This window comes from Schistocerca nitens, chromosome 7 (genome assembly GCF_023898315.1).
Source record: "Schistocerca nitens isolate TAMUIC-IGC-003100 chromosome 7, iqSchNite1.1, whole genome shotgun sequence".
Taxonomy (NCBI): domain Eukaryota; kingdom Metazoa; phylum Arthropoda; class Insecta; order Orthoptera; family Acrididae; genus Schistocerca; species Schistocerca nitens.
In genome coordinates, this window is record NC_064620.1 from 312,693,535 (window position 1) to 312,716,034 (window position 22,500).

General features: G+C 39.8%; 1 protein-coding gene across 4 annotated transcripts in view; it reads left to right on the forward strand.

Moving 5' to 3' along the window:
* Positions 1–22,500, forward strand: part of LOC126194749 (integrator complex subunit 8) — a 164,160-nt gene that overhangs the window by 55,666 nt on the left and 85,994 nt on the right. For all 4 annotated transcript variants that reach the window (XM_049933020.1, XM_049933019.1, XM_049933022.1 and 1 more), the window contains exons 6-7: positions 2,845–3,099; positions 21,409–21,660. In XM_049933020.1, coding sequence (XP_049788977.1) covers positions 2,845–3,099; positions 21,409–21,660 — 507 coding nt within the window. The remainder of the gene's footprint in view (positions 1–2,844; positions 3,100–21,408; positions 21,661–22,500) is intronic.

A 22,500-nucleotide genomic window follows, 5' to 3' on the forward strand; every position in this document is an offset into this window, starting at 1 on the left:
GCCTGTGTCATATGGATTCTTCCCACCAACACCAGCTTTTCTGAAATGCACAGGGAACTTTCCCTGCAGTACATCCTACGTTTCTGTAACCCTTCTGGCCTCAACCTTTGTTAGTCAGTGTCCTCACCCATCCAGCCCCTCCCTGTTCCCATTCCAGTACTACACAGCCGTCATTTCACCGCCACACCCAGTCTTTTAATTTCTTTTTATTTCTCTCCTTTCTGCTACTTACCCCCCCCCCCCCCCCCCAGCACCTTCTCTCTGCCCTCCGTCTAAACTGCAACACTTCACTGTCCACCACTCCCACCATACTACACCATGAATACAAATTATACTGGAACAGAACCATTATAACAGATAAAACAACACCACATAACAAACCTGACATCATACTCACCAATAAAAAGAAGAAATTAACACAACTAATCGAAATATCCATACCCAATACAACAAATATTCAGAAGAAAACTGGAGAAAAAATGAAAAATACATCCAACTGGCTGAGGAAGTTCCTTGACATGTGGCATCAGGATAAAGTTGACATTATACCAATTATACATCAACTACAGGAGTCATACCACACAATATCCACCAGTACATCAACGCAATATAGCTACATCCAAACGTATATATACAACTACAGAAATCTGTAATTATTGATACATGTTCAATTACCCAAAAGTTCCTAAATGCAATGTAACATATACCGTACGGTTAAAAGGAAGGCCCGCTTGATCAAGGTCCACGTCACTTTCCATTCTTAACCAGACATAACGTCTGAGAAAGGAAAGAAATAATAACACTCTGAAGAAGAAAAGGAGATGTAATACATGTTCACCTCATGAAGATAAGTATTGGCCAATCGATATATCTCTTTGTGAACTGGATAAGTTTCTGAATGTAACTTCCATTTTGGTAGCACATGTTAACTTACCTATATAGTAGGTCAAAAGTTTGAAATTATATTATTATTAAAAAAACATGTAAAATATAGTTGCTAGGGTGCAGATGAACTTATAACAGTTAGAGGCTCAGGTATATGTACTTAAGGATGTTGTTCTGAAATTAGGTTGAATTGTTGACAAGCACACACAAAAAAGACTGGGAACTTGCTGCTTTTGGAGTGAACCATTTGTTGAGCTAGAGCACTTGAAAGTACATGTGCTCTCCCCCCTCCCCTCCCCCCCCCCCCCCCCCCCCCCACACACACACACACACAAAACTGTGCCCCCGCATAGTGCCAGCTGGATGCACAATGCCAGGAGTGCAGTTCAGGAGGATAGGTTGGGGCAGGGACTGTCATGTGGGATGTTTAGAGGGAGAGAGAGGTGAGAGGTAGGTCATTAGCAATCTGGAGATAGGCAGCCAGTTTGCTGGTTAGAAATGCAGGAGGGTGTGGTGCCAAGCGTGCAGGCTAGGCATGTGATGCACAGGTGTTGGAGCCAGTGGGGAGCAGTGCACAGTGAAGGTGGTGTGGAAAATGGAAGAGGGTGAAAGGATAGAGGAAGGGGAAGCTGTTGGAGGGGGGTGTGAGGACAGTCCATTATTGGATATTAAGGCTATTATTATTCTGGTAGTGAAGGCTGTATTGCGAGGATAACTCTTCACCTCCACAGTTCAGAAAAGTTGGTGGTGGAGAAAAGGATCTAGATCAGTGGTAATCAGCCTGGTCCCTTATGCCCACTAATGGGCGTTCTAGCTTTCATGATAGTGATAGGGGTTTTCATTATGTTTTCATAAAATGTTGATGTAAAGTGTTTGATAGGTAGTTATTACTATATGCTTCGTTGTAACTCTGCTTTATCAATTTTGTAATGTTACTTACCTACTTCACAAATCATTGTTGCTATGGAATTGATGGGCTGTTAAAAAATTTTACTACTGACAGAGATACAAAAATGGGTGGTAGGTAAAAATGGTCTTTTGCCCTGATCTAGCTGGCACAGCTCATGGAGCAGCCATTGAAATTTAGCATGTTGTGCTCAGTTGTATGTTGTTCCACTGGGTGCTGGCCGTGGTGGTCGAGCAGTTCTAGGCACTTCAGTCTGGGGCTGCGCGACTGCTACGGTCGCAGGTTCGAATCCTGCCTCGGGCATGGATGTGTGTAATGTCCTTAGATGACCTCAGATGTTAAGTCCCGTAGTGCTCAGAGCCATTTTTTTGTTCCACTGGGTGATCACAGTTTGGTGTAGCCACTCATTCTGGTGGGCTGCTGGTTGGTTATAATATTTACATAAAAATCTATGCAGTGATTGCAGCAGAGTTGGTAAATGATGTGGCTGGTTTCACAGGTGACCCATCCTCTGATGGAGTAGGATAGTACTGTGACAGGACTGGAGCAGAAAGTTCTGAGCTGATGTATTGGGCATGTTTTGCACATGGATGTTTCACAGGGATACATCCCTGTGACAAGGGGCTGGGATTGGGAGTGGCATAGATATGGACTAGGATGTTGCGGAGGCCTGATGGGTGACAGACCACCACGTTAGGAGGGATGGGAGGGATCTTGGGTAGGATGTCTCTCATTCCAGGGCTTGGTGATAGATAATTAGTTAAAGTCCTGGTAAAGCATTTATTTCAGTAGTTCCAGTCCAGAATGGTATTGGGTGATGAGGAGGGCACTCTTTTGTAGCTTATTATTGTTTGTGTGCGCCTGTTGATGACTCAATGCTTCTGGTTTTTGGTGTGTGATCTCCTGTATACCTAAAGTATTTACATTCTGCCAGACCTTTCCTAATTCAATGATACTGATATTAAATTAAATTTGATCTTTTATGTTTTACATATAATCATCATAATAGATTCTGCCTGTGATTGTTGCAAAAATGTATAAAATTGTTTCAGCTGCATTTTGATCTGGCACAGTACCATTTCTTTCGCGAAGATTACCATGCAGTTCAAGATAATATATCAAAAGCTGCTGCTCTTCACAAGAAATTGGTTGCCTGTGGAACAAATCTGATATACTGCACAGCAACAGCAGTGCAAATTAAGGGATACAGCAATGCTTGTGAAATGATCCGTATACATGTACCAACTGTTTCTCCTCAGTCAGATTTGCTTCACCAGCTGCATCGTTCAATACGTGATCAATATACAGTAAGTATTTCTATACTGACACATGTTTGCATTACATTGTGGTAGCGGGTGGGTTGGGGAAGTGGCACTGAAGAGAGACAGTGTGATACAAAAGATAGTAAAGCTGCTTCTTATCTTGTATGTGGCATATTGTAATGTTGTGGCAGTGGACTTTTTTCCAGAAGGTGCTTTATATCCCCCCCTCAAAAAAGAAAAAAAAAAAAAAAAAAAAAAAAAAAAGGGTTTTTACTGGCTGCCAATTAGTGATACTGCAGTGGGAGGCAGCTACATTCATGATATTATTTTTATTATGCAATTACTTTCATCTGATATTTACATCTAGAATTTGTGGAAACATTCAGAAAGTTCTGCATGACAATAATGCTGATATCATTGCTGTGGTATGATTAATATTCCTCCCACGAGATTCCACATATGTTTTGTCAGTGACTTTGAGCTGAATAATTTTCTTGCTTAAATCATAGTTTTCCATGACTGTTTATTGTTTATTTTTCCAAGAATCATTTTAGTACATTGTTCGTACATGTGATGCAGGACAGTGATAAACGTAGTTAATGTACAATACAGTAGTCATTTTGACTACATTGTTGACATAATCACAATGCATAATAATGTAGGTTGGTGTACTACTAGCTTCTACATGTGATAATAGCAGTTATTAAGTGAGATGACATGATAAGCACAATGTAAATTGTATTATGAAAAATTGACAATTAGTAAAATTTGGTAAATGAGGTTTACTTATTGCGATGTTCCATAAATTCAGATAAAGAATAAAAGCAGTAGTCAAGCAAGAACTATTTTAACTTTATTTTAAATGCATTTAATATTGGTATGCATTGTAGGTAAGAAGGCAAATGGTTATATAACATAGCTCCAGCATGATACACTCCTCTTTTGCATAAGTTTGCATTTGCTGTGTTCATGTATAGGTACATCTTCTGCATAGTTTCATATGTGTGTATATCATAGTTGTGTCTGAAGAGATTTTCCTTTTTTTAAGATGCTCCCTTTTGTGAAAATTAGTATTTTGTATATACAGCGTGATTAACAAAGATATGAAAATATTTTAATATGTTGTTTTATAAGTAAAACTAAAGAAAAAAGTTCATATTAACATATGTCCACAAGTGTTTAGTTACAGAGCTAGAGCTAATAAGATTTTGCCTGAAATTTAGCAACTTCACTAATATGAAGCCATCGCAAAACTGCGAGCTTAAAGCAAAGCATGATTTCCACTTGTTTTATTGTTATTGATCTGGGGAATCTAATAAAACATGTCCCAGACGTGTATCCACACTAGTTTTCGTGAACATCCAGAGAAGCAAAGACATAATTTTGTAAAATTTTTTATTTATTAACTATTTGGCCCAGATTACTTAAATTCCAGACAATGGCACAAAGATTTCAACAGGCATGTTGAAAATACTTTGCACTGCGTAGCAAGTGGAACATCTTTGAGCAAGTGGGGCATTTCTTCTTGAAGGAATTGTTATTACATCTTGCCAGTTAGATGTCCTAGGAAAATGAAAGGTCCAGTGAAGTGTGTGTGATTTTATTACACCACACATTTATGCTAAATCACTGCTGGTAATTTCATTGCACTGTTGCATGTGGATTTGCTTCAGACCTTAAGTGCTCGTTATGTAAATTGTTTATACCATCTCAAGTCAACTGTGCCTCATCAGTAAATAAAATGTATTTTTGTAACTGCTGATTACTGCTTCTCTGGATATTCTGGAAACTATTGTAGATACACCTCTGGGACATGTTTTATTAGATTTGCCAGACCAATAACAACAAAATGAATGGAAATTGTGCCTATTTTTAACCTCGTACAGTTTTGCGATGACTTCGTATTAGTGAAGTTGCTAAATTTCAGGTAAAATCTTTTATTAGCCATAACTCCATAACTAAACATTTGCAGACCTATGTTTATATGACTTTTTTCTTTAGTTTTACGTGTAGAATAACATATTAAAAATTCGCATATCTTCGTGAATCACCCTGTATACAAGCAAGGCAGTGGTAATATTTTGAGAGTTTTAAAAAGGGATGTACAGGAATCCTTGCATTTAGCTTTTTTATCTTCCTGACAATCTTTTTCTGTATTTTAAATGTTTTTTGTAGAATTTGTGGGAAAAATTATTCCGTACATAAGTAGCGACTATATACTATGATGGTACACAGTCAGCCCTGACGAGCAGCTTGTATTCTGAGTGAGGTTCCTAACAGCATATGGTGGTGAATTCAGTTTCTTATTTAAATTGTTTAGCTGCACCACCCACTTCAGATCTGCCCGAACGTGACTGCCTAGACATTTTGTATGTCTGACCTTCGACACAGTTTTTTCCTTTGATAGTGAAAACAGTGTTTGCAGGATGGATGTTTTTGTGTGGTGTGGAAGGTAATCGCCACAGTTTTTTCAGAATTTATGATGAGCCTTTTGGTCCTGAACCAGTGCATAAAGGCATGCATAACTAATGTTGCAGTCCCCTGCCGATTTTTCTCATTTTGTGATTTAGTAGAATATTAGTGTCATCTGCAAAGAGTACAGTGGTTCCAGCATGTATTTTACTAGCCAAGTCATTTATGTACAACAGAAATAGGACATGTCCCAGAACTGACCCTTGTGGGATTTCATACTTGATTTCTCTCCTCATTGCTGTAAAACCTAGAATTTTTTATGTTTCACTATCTTTGTGTTTTATTACTGTAATCTGCTTATGATTACTGAGGTACAACTGGAGCCACGTTTCAAACTGGCCTCTAATTCCATAATTACTTCATTTATGCAAGAGAATGCCACGATCAGTAACATCAAAGGCTTTACTTAGATCCAGAAATATCCAAGATACATGTTGCTTATCATCCACTGCTTTTAATACTTCATTTAAGAAGGCAAAATTTGCTGTGTGAGTTGACTTTCCAGCTCTGAACCCATGCTGGGAGTCACTTAGCAGCCTCTCTTTATTTAAGAAAACTGTTAATCTTCTAAGGAACATTTATTCCATAATTTTGCTGAAGCCTGACAATACTGAAACTGGCCTATATTAACAATATCACTTTTTGCACTCTTCTTATGCAAAGGTGTTACTTTTGCAGTTTTTACATTATTTGGAAACAAACCACTATCAAAAGATGAATTTACTGTTTCTGTTGGTGGTTCAACAATAAATATTGCACTAACTGTAATAATGGCATCTGGTATCTCAACACCCACTGAATATTTATTAGATAATTCTTTTAGGATTCTTGACAGTTCCTCAGGTGTTGCTGGATACAAGAATAATGTGTTTTGATGACTTTTTGATCTGATTGACTGGCTGGCCGTTTGTCAAGGTGTGTTTTTATTAACAGCTGTACTATACTAGAGAAATAATTGTTGAAAGCACTGGCCACATGTTTGGGGTCAGTTTATTTTTATTTGTAATCAGCTCTATATTACTGTGATTAACTGGCCTGGTGCCCATTTCTTTCCTTTGTAATTTACCAGGTTGCTTTAGTTTTGTTCTTGTAATTACACAATTTTTTTGAAATAACTCATGTTAGTATTCTTTTGTATCTTTTGAAATACGTAACAAAGTCAGGATTAGTATTTTGCTTGCAGTACTCATACAATCTCCTTTTATTGTGATATGATATCCTTATCACTTTCGTTATCCTTGTGTTTGTTTTTTCAGTACAGTTAAACATAGTTATTGTCTTGGGAAAAGCCATTTCAAAAACAATGTTTGAATGTAGCAATAAACTTATCATATTTCTCATTGGTATCATTACAGTCTTACACATCTTTCCAACTTTCACCCTTTTGTTTGGAACAAGTGACATGGAGATAGTCAGTGAAAGCTCTTGCTGGTTGATGAACTGTACTCCTGGCTGTATAGTTACTTGAAATTGTACTGCCATTCATTGGATTAATTTTGCTATAATAGACATTCATCTTTATTGAAGGCTATATGCTGAAGTTCACCATGTTGTGCCATCCACATATTTGATTGTGAAGATCTGTGTTTTCACATCTCAAAGATCTTCTTTCTTGGCATCTGTGAGCAGCATTCACAGAAACTAGCCTTTAATGACAGTTGTTTTCTTTTTCATATGTCAGTTGTCATGTTCTAATTTAACAATGGTTAAGATCTTTTGATGTGCAGGGTTTTTAGTTTTTTCCTGTATGCTCTCTGCAGTAACAAGCTACGTGACCATGGCACTGTCATTGCATACTGATACGCTGTTCCGTTTTCAGAAATCAACTCCCCAAAATGGAAAATCGTAAATTTTCTGTAATCCGAGGTTTGCTGCTTCATAACTTATTATGAGGAAGAGATTTCATAGCTGATTTGACTCTGCTGCTGTTATTATTCCAAATAAAAATTTCAGTTTATATTTTACTTGTTTACTTGATTAGTTCCACTTCCTCCTTGTCTTCGCTGCTTGGAGTCATAATATCTTTACACACCAGACAACAAATCTTTCATTTAGGTAGCATGAAACATATTCTTTGAGCAATCAATCCTTGAAAAAACCACCAGTCAATTTGCAAGGGAATCTAGATGGTATAGCCGCAGTCCAGCAGGTGTCTCATCATTGTATAGGTAATCATTGTTCTGTTCATGACATCATCAGTCCATGTCACAACAGCGACAGCCTTGAGCTGCCTTCATGTGCATATGCTTCATTCAGCACAAATGTACTGCACGCCCCAAGCACTGGGCAATGTGTAATAGGTCCCGTAAGAAAGAACACATTGCTACTGTATTTAACTCCTTTTCAAACGTGGAACAAACAGCATGTCAGCAGTGACGGTGTCTCAAAGCAAGTTATGAATTGAAGTGCGAGTGTTTAACATGTCATTGAGAATGCAGATGGACATGGGTGCAGCAGCAACGTTAGTGAACTCTCAAGACTTGTGTGGCCTTCGGTTCTCCTCCTCTGACTACAGTGTCATGGAGGCTGGTGACTTACAACAAACAATAGATTCTCATTCTTGGACAGTTTTCTGCATCTGTGACTTACAAGGCTGTGGTTCATTCATTAACATTCCTAGTTGTGGACAATGCTTACATTGAAAATCTGTTTGGTTTGGGCACTTTTAAACTGTGTGGATTCTCCATTGATGATGAAGTGCATTTGTTTTCTGATCAAGTTCCATATCAACAGTTAGATGCTCTCTGCACTGAAATTTCCTCTCTATTTGCTCTAGGACTGGATTGTGCAACAGAATATTATGATGAAACAGTCTGCCTGCCCCCTTTTTTTCTGGGCCCACCTCATTCCAGTAACTTTACAGGATCAGAGAAAAGCAGAATTAGATCATCTTCAATCCCTTGATGTTCTTCAACCTCTTTCTTCCAGTGAATGGTCAGCACCACTGGTGATATCAAGAAATCTACCGATAAATTATGTATCTGTGGTGATTTTCAAAAATCTATTAATGCACCAACCCCTTGTCACGCTCTGACGAGCTGTTAACAAAACCGCACCCTGAAGAGCTGTTAATGATATTAGCAGGAGGCCATAATTTTTATAAGACTGGCTTATCAGAGACATATGTACACGTGCCAGTAAATGAGGAATCTAAATGCCTCAATACCTCATTTGGGCTTTATCAACATCAGCAGTTGCCTTTTGGTGTGGCAAGTGCACCAGCTATTTTTCAACACTTTTTAGAGCAACTTACTACACCAGTTCCAGGCTGCATCAGCTGTTTAGATGATGTAGTAATGTCTGGCACATCAGCAGAAGAACATTTGCACAACCTTCATGTTCTGTTTTCTGTTTCCCAGTCTGCAGGGTTAAAGTGCAATTTGGACAAGACAGTTTTTTCAACCAACCATTATTTATTTGGGTTTTTAAGTGTCGCATTCTGACATTAAACAATTGTACCAGCATGTTAATGCTATGGTTGCACTGTCACACCACACGTCTATCATGGAATTACAGAATTTTTTTAGGCAAAACTGTGTATACCCACAAATTCATACCAGATGCTGCTACTGTGGCACAACCACTCCAAGCATTATTATGTAAAGATGTTCCATTCCACTGGCCCCTGGTTTATGGTGGGCATTGAAGTTGTTGAAATTTAAGCTGCAGTTGACCTCTTGTTTGGTAACTTTTCTGCCAGACCAGCACTTTGTGTTAGTGACGGATGCATCTGTGTGGCCTTGGTGCCTTATTGCATTTACTGACTGGTCTGGAAACAACGTTTGACTAAGAGGAACTGCTTTGTTTTCCCTTCGACGTGGAAGTTCAAAATGTTGCTGGTGGATTTCGTATTACTAGAACTAAAATTGCAGCTGCAGTAGCCGCGAATCCTGTTTTAAGTAAAGTTGTGGGTCGGTGCCCTCACCTTCTACACCATGGCTGCTGTCTTCAGAACTGTCTCATCTGCTATGGGCACCTCCTGCAGAGAGAGAGAGAAAGAGCTACACTATACACACTTGCACATTTAAACAGTACTAGAACTGTAGCTCGTCTGGGGTGAAGGCTGTTTCAGATGGAGTGAGTGAGTGTAGAAAGGAGGCAGTAAAGCAAAGGAGGGTTGGAGGAAAGGGTGGCTGACTGGAGGGAAGGAGAGGCAGCAAATGTATGTGATAAGAAAATGGACCTGATGGGTTCACTTTGGTGCAGGCAAGGGGAGTTTCTTGGTGGCACACAATGATGTGGAGCAGTATATTGGTGGGGGGAGATAGAACATAGGAGCAGGGAGACTGCAGAGAGGAGGGTGCTAATGTAGAATGAATGAAGTTGCACCACTGGGGCCAGAGGGTGGTGGTGGTGGTGGTGGTGGTGGTGGTGGTGTAACAGGGACTACTGGATAGTGAGGCTAAGAGGATTGTGTGACTGAAGGATGTGTTGCAAGAACAGTTCCAATCTATGCAGTAGAGTGGAAAACTGGTATTTGGGGAATAGAGGGAATCCAGATGGAACACATCATGAAGTAGCCATGGAAGACGAGCGAGCAAGTTGCTTTCAGCAGCATGTTTTGCCATTACATGGCCAACTCTGCTGCTGTCCACAGTTTGAAGGTAGATGGCTGGTTGGTAATCACACTTCACAAAAACCTCCACAAAAGTTGCATTGGAGCTATAATTCCGTACAGAAAAATCGTGACAATTGAAGTGTGCTCAGCATAGCTGTTTTGCTCACCTACTGTTAGTCTCATAACATGAGTGTGTATATCTCTTTACAGCATTATCTCAGTTTTATCGCAGCTCTCTGGACTACTGTTGTTTTCAGTCATTTAATTTTGGTACGCCAGCAGCCTTCTGTACTTCATAGCTTTCACCATACAAAATATATTATGTGGTGTGCCTGGTTTCACAGAGTGCTCTACCTTTGACAAAATAGAATATACCTGTTACAAGAAAAGTGAGGGATATGCTTGGGGGAAGGGGGGGGGGTGCACAGGTGGGGCAAGTTTTGCACCTGTCTTCTACAGGGGGATGATAAAGTAGCAAGGGATTGGAAACAGATGTGGCAAATGATGGGCCAGGATATTTTGTGGGTTGGGAGGTCAGTGAACTACAACTTTGGCATGATTGGGAAGGGTTATGGATAGGCTGCTCATTTACGGGCTCAATGATAAGTGATCAGAGCTCTGACAAAGGATATGGTTGTTACACTCATTTTAATTATACCATACAGAACAGATGCACACAATGGTTGCAGATGTCCATATGGTTCTAGGTTGAATGCAGCATTATATTCTGGGCAGTTTTACTGCTCCTGATGGGAACTTCCAATTCACAGTTCATGCAACATTTCTTGTAATTAAGAGAGTACCACAGTACTACAACTCAATTACTGACCACCCTATCTTCAACTTATAAACGGCTTCCTTGTTTATCAAATGAAAAGCACATATTTCTGGCTCCGAGGGGTTGGTGCAAGCCATTTTGTGCAGTGTAATCTTGACAGACCATCAAGGGCATTAATGATCCTCTGAAGAGATACAGATGTTGTGCTCTGGGTGCCAATAGTGAGATCATCAGCTTACAAGAAACTCTGGTATTGGGGGCCAGAGGCTGGTTGTCCATATATTGAACAGAACTGAAGAAATAACATTTCATTGGGGATGCCCATTCTTCTGTTATCTTCGTAAACTGCACTGTTCTTGGAAATTAATGAGGGGCCAGTGATTCTGTAGGAGAGTGGCAATGAACCTGGGTTACTTTAAACTCGTTTCAGGTTGTAGACTTTGACTGGTAATATACGATGGTTTACAGTGTCCTACACTGCTGACAAGTTGACAAATTTAGAAACCTTAGAGCCAGCTCCTGTAAACTGTGTAAGATTTAGAACTTGGCTTACACAGCTTATATTGGGCTGAAATCCAGTTTGTGAGGTATGAGAAAGTGGTTAATTATGGATAGGAGGCGATTTAAGACCAGTTTTTCTAGTAGGTTATGATGATGGTGGAGTAGTGCCATCGGTCTAAGTCCTCTGGCAGTTTTCCTTCTGTGCTAACTTTCAGCAGAGAAAACACTTGGCTGCTCTGCCACAGCTTTGGAATTTGACATTTGCTTACACAGTAGTAGAAAAGTTAGAGAATTCATTTTTCTGTTGTTAGGGAGTAGTGCTTTATTTGCTCTGTTTGTGTGTCATCCAAGCCAACTGGTTCAAGTGATTTTCCATTTTTATTCTGTTTGATAACCAGTCTTGTGTAATGAATGATGCTATGCTGCCATAATACCCATATTGCCCGTCTCTTAGCAGTTTTGTCTTCTCATATTTGTTGATGGGCATCACATTCAGTAATAACTGATACATATTTGGTTATTAGTGATATTGTGATGTGCAATGGTCCTTGTTGGGTACGAAGCAAACAAGGGGCAGTTGTAAGAAACTGGCCTCTTATTTGGGAAGATGGCTGTTCACATCCCTGCCCGACCATCTGAAATTATGTTTCCCTAAATTACTTAAGGTATGATCTCTCTAGTTTTCTCAACATGATTGATTAATAGTGGGCTTCTGGGTGCTCTGCCATGTTGTTGTTTCCATTTTCTACATAATATTTCGACGACCGACCCAGGTGATATGAGTTTCCCTATCATGTGTTCTTGCTGCCTGGACTCCAACCAGACTGTAAACCATTGTTGCTCTCATGTCACTATTTGTAGCAGAGTTCTATTCCTGATGCACACTATGCCCTTTGATGGTCTTTAGTTTCTCAGAATTTGCACAGATACTTGATGAAATGCAAACTGTGTCTCAGTTTTCCAACTCTGGAGGATGTGCTGGCCAGGAAGATTTTAGTAAATTGATTGCCAGATCCCAAGCATTAGTTAAATTGAAACTTCCATCCCTGTATCATTCATTTTCTGACATCTTTATTTCAATAGACTCCTTAATTATGCTGTTCCAGAAACTTGGTGTTTACACCAAGAGAACTGTCTCATCACATTTCTTCCCATAATTGTATGTGATACAGAACTTCAGCAACAGATAATTTTCATGGTTGTTTTAGTCAGGTGTGTTGCTGATATTCTTTGCATTTCTCCTCAACTGCCCCATGTAAGATATGCCTCATTCCGATTGAATGTGATAAACTCCTGGCTTTTGCAAAGAATATTTTTTATTGTAATTGAGCGGAGTGAAATACACTGTATGCCATGTTTTCATAGGAGTCTACTGAACTCTCTGGATATTTGACCATCTTAAGGCAGATAAGCAATTTTTGGCTTCTCGGTGACTGTCTCCACCTCTTTCTCAAGTGTTCCCAAGTTTGATTACATCGTCTGTTCATTGGATGCTCTGAGTACACATTCTTCCAGAACACCAAGTGTTGTAATTCTCTGGTGCAGCTCTCCTTGTCTGAAAGTGTTCAAGCTGTATGGATGAAAGTTTTCAACACTGAATTTCCCTGTGATGGACGGTGATGGCTTGATGTGTGGAGACAGAGGTCAGTGTGCATAGGTTTTCTATACACGCTGTGGCCCAGGGATCTGCCCATTCTCTTAACTAACATGTCAAGGGTAGGTAATTGGCCCTGTTTTTCAAGTTCCATAGTGAATTTTATATTGCAGCATACAGAGTTTAAATGTTTCAGGAAGCCTTGACACTTTTCCGCTTCATGTGGCCGCATCACAATTGTGTTACCCAAGTACCAATAAAAACATGTACGAGGTGAGTTCAATAAGTAATGTAACACATACTTTTTCTGAAATCAAGTTCATTTTATTCAGGACTCCAATACATCACCCGTTTGGCTACAACACCCTATATTTTAGCATAATCTTATTTGAATGTGACAAGTTTTCAATGTGACACCTTTTCCCCACCTACCTGGAAGGGCCTATATGCCTGCATGGTACCACTCTACTTTTCAGTGTCGGAGCTTAGCTCTTGCAGCTTCACTAACCTCCCCATCATCCATATACTGCTTCCCGCAGAGTGCACCTTTCAATGGCCTGAATAGATGGAAATTGGAAGGCGTGACATAAGGGCTGCAGGGTGGATGAAGAATAACTGTCCAATGAAGTTTTGTGAACTTCTCTTAGGTGCACAGACTTGTGTAAGGAATTGAATTGTCATAGAGAAGTAGAAGTTTGTTTGCATTTTTGTGGCAACGAATATGCTGTAGTTGTTTCTTCAGTTTACTGAGCATAGCACAATACACTTCAGAGTTGATGGTTGCACCGCAAGGGAGGACATCAAACAATGTCCCAAAAGACCAATGCTATGACTTTACCAGCTGAGGCTGTGGGTTTGAAGTTTTTCTTCGGAGGAGAGGTAGTGTGATACCACCCCATGGTAGCTGTTTTGTTTCTGATTCAAAGTGATGAACCCAGTTTCATCACCTGTGACAGCGTTCGACCAAAAATTATCACGATCAGGCTCGTAATGCACAAGCAATTCTGCACAGATGGTCCTTTGTTGCTCTTTACGGTCTTTTGTTATGCGGTGGGGAACCCAGCGGGCGCACACCTTTGAGCATCCCACCTGGCGAATGAGTGTGTCAGCACTACCAACAGAGACATCCAGTTGAGCAGCAAGGCATTTGTGATTCCTCAGTCACCTTGAATGAGTTTGTCCGCACATTCCAATATTGCAGGGGTCACAGACGTGTGCCACTAGCCAGCACATAGGAGATAGGATAGGTGTGCATGATCTAGCTGCGATAATGACAGATGCCTCACCCAATTACTCATTGTGCTTTTGTTCACTGCCAGGCCTTCATAGACATTCTCCAAGTGCCTATGAATATCTGCAATTTGCTGCTTTTCTGCCAAAAGAAACTTGATGACAACTCTCTGCTTGGAACGCAACTCCCTTACAGACACCGTTTTGAAGGCTACATATAGTGCTACTACCTATTGAAACTTCATGAAAGTATAGGGGCTTAAGTGAAAATATACCAAGATGTCCCATAACAAATACTGGATTTTTTTTCAATAAAAATTGGCCAAGAGAAAAAGTGTTCCATTACTTGTTGAATGCCCCTTGTAAGTTTCAACTTAACAGATTTTAGTACCTTTGCTTCAAAGTGTCTCGTGTAGAGGTTCACTACAACAGGTTATAAAGGATTACCCATTGCCATGCCGTCAATTTGTTCATAATATTTATCACTGAATAGGAAATATGTAGATGTCAGAACATGTCTAAAAAGCTCTGTCAAACAAACATTGAACTTTTCCACAGTTAGTTCCAAGGAATAATCACATATTTGCTGAGAATGTGTTTCCATGTGAACACCACATTAACGACTCTGCTGACATTGTACATCACATCAGTCAATTGCGGACCCAGGTTACGGATATTGTAGTCAGTTTCGCGGCAGTCTCCCTCTTTTCGTGAGTTCCGTTTTCTGATTATGTGGAATTATTTGTGAAAAACTTCCAGTGATTGTTTCACAGAACTTTTAAGGCACATACTCACATCTACTTATTTCCCTTCCAGTGATTGTTTCACAGAACTTTAAGGCACATACTCACATCTACTTATTTCCTATCTGACAGAAATTATTATGAACAAATCAGTGGTGTGGTGATTAGTAGTCCAGTATTGCCTGTCATGACAAACCCAAACAGGTGACATTTAGAAGCAAAGACACTGGAATTCACCAAGTTGAAATTCAAGTGTTACTATTGGTATATGGATGACACATCTGTAGTGTGGCAACATGGAGTGGAAAAGCTTCAAAACTTCCTGGAACATTTAAACTCTGTCCATCATAATATAAAATTCATGATGGAACTTGAAAAAGAGGGCCAACCCTTTCATTGATGTATCAGTTAAGAGGAGGATTACAGTGCATATACGAGGGGGTGATTCAAATGAAAACCTTGAAAGTTCAACAACATTTTGTAAAGTTGTGTGATGAATTGGTAGGTGACAGTAGTGTTCCTTGAGGTTCAGAAAGTGACCAACAGGTAGCAGAGCAATACTACAACACAGGGGAAGGCAGCAACATCCACAACAAGATAAACTAACCTTCCTGCTGTCAGCATGCCCTGCTCTTGAGCAGCGGTCTGTGATGCATTTTTTGTATAGCGGGGGTGTCAGACCAATTAAAATTCATCTCAGAATGACAGTACATGGTGATTTGTGTTTGTCATTGCAGAAAGTGTACAACAGGTGTAGGAAGTTTAAAAGCAGTGTAACTTCTGTGGAGGATGCCCCAAGAACAGGGCAGGCTTACTGGGTAGTGATGGACGAGAACGTTGCATTAGCGGAGGAGCGTGTGAAGGAGAACAGTTGCAGAACTCTGAATGAAAAAGCTATAAGTTTGAAGATTAGTATTGGTTTAGCACAGAATATTGTTCACAATACACTGCACTTTAGTAAAGTGTCTACAAGATAGGTGCCAAGTCAGTTGACTGCTGAATTGAAAGACCATCATGCTGATGCCTGTGAAGAACTTTTGCATCATTTCCATGTCAAATGTGATGCTTTTCTGGGAAACCCTGTTACAGGCAATGAGACTTGTGTCCACTATCACCAACCAGAAAAGAGGTCAAGCACTGAATGGTGCCACAGCTCATTGCCAAAACCAAAAAAATTCCATGCTCAACCGTCTTCTGGAAAAGTTGTACTCATTCTCTTCTGGGGTGCAAATGGTAAATTTTAGATCGTTACATGGGTAGGAAAGTGACAGGAACTAGTACTTCTTATTCAGACATGCTGAAAAATCAACTTTGGTGTGCAATCAGGAGTAAACAATGAGGACTTCATACTTTAGGAGTATTTCTACAGCGTGCCAACATTCAACTGCATACAGCCCGTAAGACGGTTGGGACTGTTGGGAATGCAGGAGAATGGCATAGGTTATCTTCGGTCAGAAAGGTTTCTGGCACTTAGTAATAAAATGATATTTATTAAATATGAAGAAATACTCAACTTAAATGATACTGCTTCTTGTGAAATGTCCAGCTCAATTTGAAATGACTACAAGCCCTCTAAAATATTAAAGTCATGTCAGTATGCCTCTGAATGATGCTTCTGTAGAGTCCAGAGCTGGCCTATGACGCCTATGGAGCCTACCATATTTACTCGAATCTAAGCTGCACTTTTTTTCTGGTTTTTGTAATCCAAAAAACCGTCTGCATCTTAGAATCGAGTGCAAAGTAAGCGGAATTTCTGAAAAATGTTGGTAGGTACCGCCACAACTAACTTCTGCCGTCAAATATATGTAGCGCTACCCAGGCATGCTTTGCAGACACAAAGATAAATACTGGCATCAAAACCTCTGAGTCAGTAAATAAATTTTTAAAAAAGGTGGAAGGCGAGCTTTTTTCTCCGCCCCGAGTTTCGACCACTGCATTTTCATACATTATCCAACGAAGTAAATACAAATTCCATATTGTTCATCTTCGAATGTAGCATTATTTCAGTGTACTACGAAAATCCGACTGGCAAGACTGTTTGGGGTTTTTGTCAATATGGCCAACTCTACATTCTGAATTTTTTCTTACCTGTGAGAAGAGATGGTTGCTAATAGGAACTTTTATGAATTGTGAATCACATGCAGTATTCTCTTCACCATAAGAATAATATGAATATAAACATTTTGCCATGTATTCTTACGTGTTTGCTGCTATCTCATTTAAATCCTGTCTGGCTAATAAACTACGAAACTAGTGTGAGGAAGCATGTGAAAAAGGAAGGGTAACCATATAAATACGGACGGAGCGCCTGATGCATAGCAATGGCTACCTGGTAAAGCTTAACTGCTAAGCTTACGACTCGAATCAAACTACTGTAGCTGTGTCGTCATTCATTCGACCTAAATTGTGTCTCATATTAAAACGGACCAACTTTGTTTCGATTTGGAGGTGTGGCCTAAAACTTTTCTCTCCCTTGAATTTCGAGTCTCAAATTTCAGGTGCGGCTTAGATTCGGGAAAAGTTTTTTTCCTTGATTTCGAGTCTCATTTTTCAGGTGCGGCTTAGATTCGAGTGTGGCTTAGATTCAAGTAAATACGGTAAGTCTCGGAGACTATGGACGAACACTGCAGCCTGTAGACTCAGCGTTAGTTGGAGACTATATGCGACTCGGCACACTGAAGAGAACTGTCCGCCATAGATCAGAGCTCTGGTATTTAACATGGCATCGACCAGTTGCTATCCACACATAATGCCCATAGGTTGGCAGCTGTGGAGGGAAATCTTGTGGCAGAAGCATCATAATGGTGCTAATGACAGATGTGACCAGAAGCTGACGTGGCATCGTAATATGCCTGACCGTGAATGGTGACTACAGTGCATGGCTCCCAGGCATGTTGCTAATTGTATATGTGGAAGTATACTTTGTCAGACACTGTGAGCTTTGTGTGAAATTGCTGAGGAGATGGCACAGTTTGAGGATGCAATAAGCTCAAAATAGTACCATGAGGATGTCCTTGTAGAAGCTCTGCTAGAGACCTGCCATTAGAAGGCAGAGAGTGATAAGAACTGAGGAACAAGAGAAGAGCATTCACTCTGGAACATTCTCGGCAGAGATTCGTCATCTGCATCTTAAATATTCTTACGCAGCATTCGGCTTCCCCATTGCTTTGTGGTGAAAAAGATACTGTAGTCAAATGCTTGATTCCATTGAAGGAACAAAACTGGCAAAATTCTGTAGAAACAAACCAAGCTCCATTGTCAGAAACTGTCACTTTTGGTAATCCCTCTAAACAGCAAATAGTCTCCAATGCATGAATGGTGCTCGTTGATGATGTAGAGTGCAGAGGAATGCAGAATGGAAGTGAACTGTATGCTTCCACTACAGTCAGCCATCTCGTATTCCAGAATGGTCCACAAAAGTCAATATGAAGACGTATCGATGGAACAGTAGAACGAGACCAATTGAAATACCGTTGCCGAGGCACTGCAGAATTCTCCGAACACACACAACAGTGCACAGTGATGCGTTCAATCTGCTTATCAAGTCCAAAAAAGTACAGTGTCGATGAGCAAGCTGTTTGAGCTTGACCAGACAGCAATGCCCCATGTAGAGCTGACATAAGACAGAAGCTTGACATTTGTGAGGAACTAGGACTCGAGTATATCCATTTGATGAGTGAACCAGAATAACACCTTGCTGTATTGACAATGCCTGACATTACAGAAAGTAACAGTGAATGACAGCATCCATGATCTCCAGTATGTTAGTTGGTCACCCATGTTGAATGAGTTTGACAAAAGCCATAGAGATTCATCAAACAAAATTTGAAATTCATCACATAGGCATTAACATCAGGAAAAGATGTGTGAGATGGCAGGTGCAGCACATTGCCCTGAATTTTCAGACCAGAGAGATCAAAAGCATACAAACCAAAAGTGTTCTGACTCAAAACTACTGGAAGGACAGTAAATGGTATTGATTTTTGTAGTGTTCTTATAAGTAGTATTTAAGACACATTATTGAAATGTCAAGTTTAGCACCCCAATAAGCCGTCACACACAAATTTGAAGGAAGAAATGGTGGACTGCCAAGTAATTTGTAAGTATTTTGATTCAGTAACGCAAGAGGTGCACCTATGTCCAGTCGCACTGATCAGTCATCAGGGAAATGAACAATTCAGTTGAAATTCTAGTAAATTTTGATCGGCTGTGGACAGGTTTTGCTTTATGTGCATCTTCATGTTTTCATGACGTAAAAACTGTTCCATAAAATTTTGAGTGTACAGCCACATAAATTCAGCTTCTTCTTCTTCTTCTAATATTTTGGCTGAATACCGCTCAAGGACCAAACCATTGTGTATGTGGCCAAAGCAAGTGCTGGAGCGTTAGTCACCTTGGCTCACTATGAAGATGGCTGGACAGTATTCAGCCGAAATATTAGAAGAAGAAGCTGAATTTATGCAGCTGCACACCCGAAATTTTATGAAACAGGTTTTGCTTTATTAACAAAGTATATACAGGTGCAGATTTACAACGCCTGCGTCAACTTGACATCTTGGTGGCATTAATAATATTTACGTCCATGCGTAATACTTGCTGTTTTTGTGCTGAATGCTTTTACGAGTGTAACTTTTGAGAGCAAACTTGCTGTACATGATCAGATTTGTTACAGGAAAAAAAAAGTACAGCACCTTGATGAGGACAAAGTTTACATCCATGGCGGACAAAGTATTGTGGGCATGATATGAAGTTATTTCCGGCTGATGGATGTAATGACTGTTTGTTCTTGTGCCAGCACATATCTTGTTTATGAGAACACTGTACCTGTGCCAGCCTGCAGGAGTGTGGCTGGCCGCACTTGCTGGCAGCTGTTTGGCATGGCACTTTGTCAGTAATTGCAGTTACAGGACATGGCATGTCAGCTTTTGCTGAATCACAAGTTTCCTCTGGTTTGAGAATTTGCACGACATGTAATGGGGTTGGATTCCAGCGCTACAATATTTTAGAAAGGAATCTTTCATCAAGAATGTTCTGAGCAGTTGCGTCATGGAGCATTTCATCAGCAAATGATTTTCCAGCTGAACAGTCAAATTTGCAATTTATAGTAAGGCCACATAGCTCAGTAAGCCATTCCTTGTAGGTTTTCTGTGGTCATTTGGTACATCCATAGAATTTTAATCGAACAACAGCAACATTAATTTGGCTGTCATAGTAATCTGTTAGAGATGTTAATCTGTCCATAAGTGCCCTTGTCTGGCTGAGGTTCAGGAAAAAGTTTGACAACTCAGCTTGGAAAAAGTAATCGACAATCCTCACCTTTGATACTGTAAGCCACTAAGTGTTGCTGCAGTTGCTGAAGGTAGCTTTTCCAGTCTTCTACCTTCTTGTCATAACTACAAAAAGGTGGCACAGTGATTTTGTTCCTCTTTTCTAAGCAATAGTGTTTGAAGAGCCGCCATGAACTGTGTCATCTGATGTAACTGAGACAAAAGTAATTAATGTAAGTTCACATTCTCATTAGGCATCATGCTAAATAATGAATCTCACAAATAAATATGATAAATACGGTTAGATCTGAAACTGAAAATTCCCCACATGCACAGTAAATAATTGCACATGAGCACATGCTGTGCCTGATTTTTGTGGGGTGAAATACTAAGGTTGCACTTCGTAGCTGGCAGTTGAAATTCATGGATGGTTATTTGTAATGATTTCTCATTGTTGCATTGTCGCAGTTAGTATCTACTTACCAACATTACAAATATGAGAGCTGTCATATAGTTAGTATTAATATGTTATATAATTCTTGTTCTTCTGCATCCAGTACCACTGCACATCCGCTTTATAAAGTTGGAGTTTGGCTACAGTTCTATTGTACACCACATACAGCACCAGTAATACAGTCACTGAAAATCTTCTACACCTTTTGCAACAAAGTAATTTATATTTTTGTGTTTTTATTTGTATTATGGTTCGGCCATTGCCTTTTTGTCTTTTACTGTAACTAAATAAAGCTATTCTCAACCAAGATTTGTTAAACGCTGCGGTGGTTTACTAGACATGATCATATGAGGTGGGGCATCAACTTGCCTTTTTCGAATCTGTGAACTGATTTATCCCACCAGTTGTAGGGAGATCTACAGCTTAATGTAGACCCCAATTCCAGTGCACCTTGGCATTTTTAACATTAACATGTCATTGTCAGAGGTGAAAGAGGCAGTAAATGAAAGAAAAAATCCTAGAACTGAAGACTGAACCCCAGACTTTGGGATTTGTAGTCAGACCCATACCTATTAGTGATCAAGCCACAATGTCTATGTAGTGCATTTTTATTGTCGTTAAAGAAATAAACTTGTTTCTAAATCATTCATTGAGATGCAGGTCAACACACTAAAAATGTGGACCTGTGTCACCTTTCGTGTTCTTTTTTAGTGTATACTTGAGATAGATATCTAAACTTTGTGTGCTTGCTTTGCAGGGTATTGTCTCCATTCTTCAGGCTGATAATGTTAGACGTGAAATTCCTCTAGTGTATAGAGCCACTTTAGAACTTGACATTCAAGGTGCACTTTCAAGTGGGAAATTCACAGTAGCACGTGACTTACTTCTGCAAGTTCAAACACTTAATGTTGTGAGGAAAGTGATTGGAGGAGAACCACAGTGCACGGAGTATATTCAGGTCCTCAAAAATCCTGCGACTGCAGACAAAGCAGCTGATATGCTGATTTCTGTAAGTATCTGCATTCACTTTCTGCATTTTAATATTTAATGTCATTCAGACTTACAAGAAGATTCTTCTGAATATATCTGAATCATTGGCAAGGAATGGAATTTGTGTAAAAATGTTCCATATAATTATTTTATATGTAGTCCCAAAGAACAAGCTGTGTTAATGGAAAAGTATGTATGACTGTAGCTTGACTGTGGTGAAGATTACTGCAGAAAGACTGTACTTGTTGAGGTGCAGGATTAGGTTATATTGTGAGGTTTTAGATAAAAGAGGTGATTTGTAATCATACAGAAGAACTGGAAACCAAGAAAGACAAATGGCTTCACTGATTAAAGAGAATGATATGTCAAACAAGATAGGAGGTCCATACAACCAGATGAAGAATGAGTAATAACTTTGACTCTATATATATATATATATATATATATATATATATAAAACAAAGATGATGTGACTTACCAAACGAAAGCGCTGGCACGTCGATAGACACACAAACATACACACAAAATTCAAGCTTTCGCAACAAACTGTTGCCTCATCAGGAAAGAGGGAAGGAGAGGGAAAGACGAAAGGATGTGGGTTTTAAGGGAGAGGGTAAGGAGTCATTCCAATCCCGGGAGCGGAAAGACTTACCTTAGGGGGAAAAAAGGACGGGTATACACTCGCGCACACACACACACATATCCATCCACACATATACAGACAGGTGTCTGTATATGTGTGGATGGATATGTGTGTGTGTGCGAGTGTATACCCGTCCTTTTTTCCCCCTAAGGTAAGTCTTTCCGCTCCCAGGATTGGAATGACTCCTTACCCTCTCCCTTAAAACCCACATCCTTT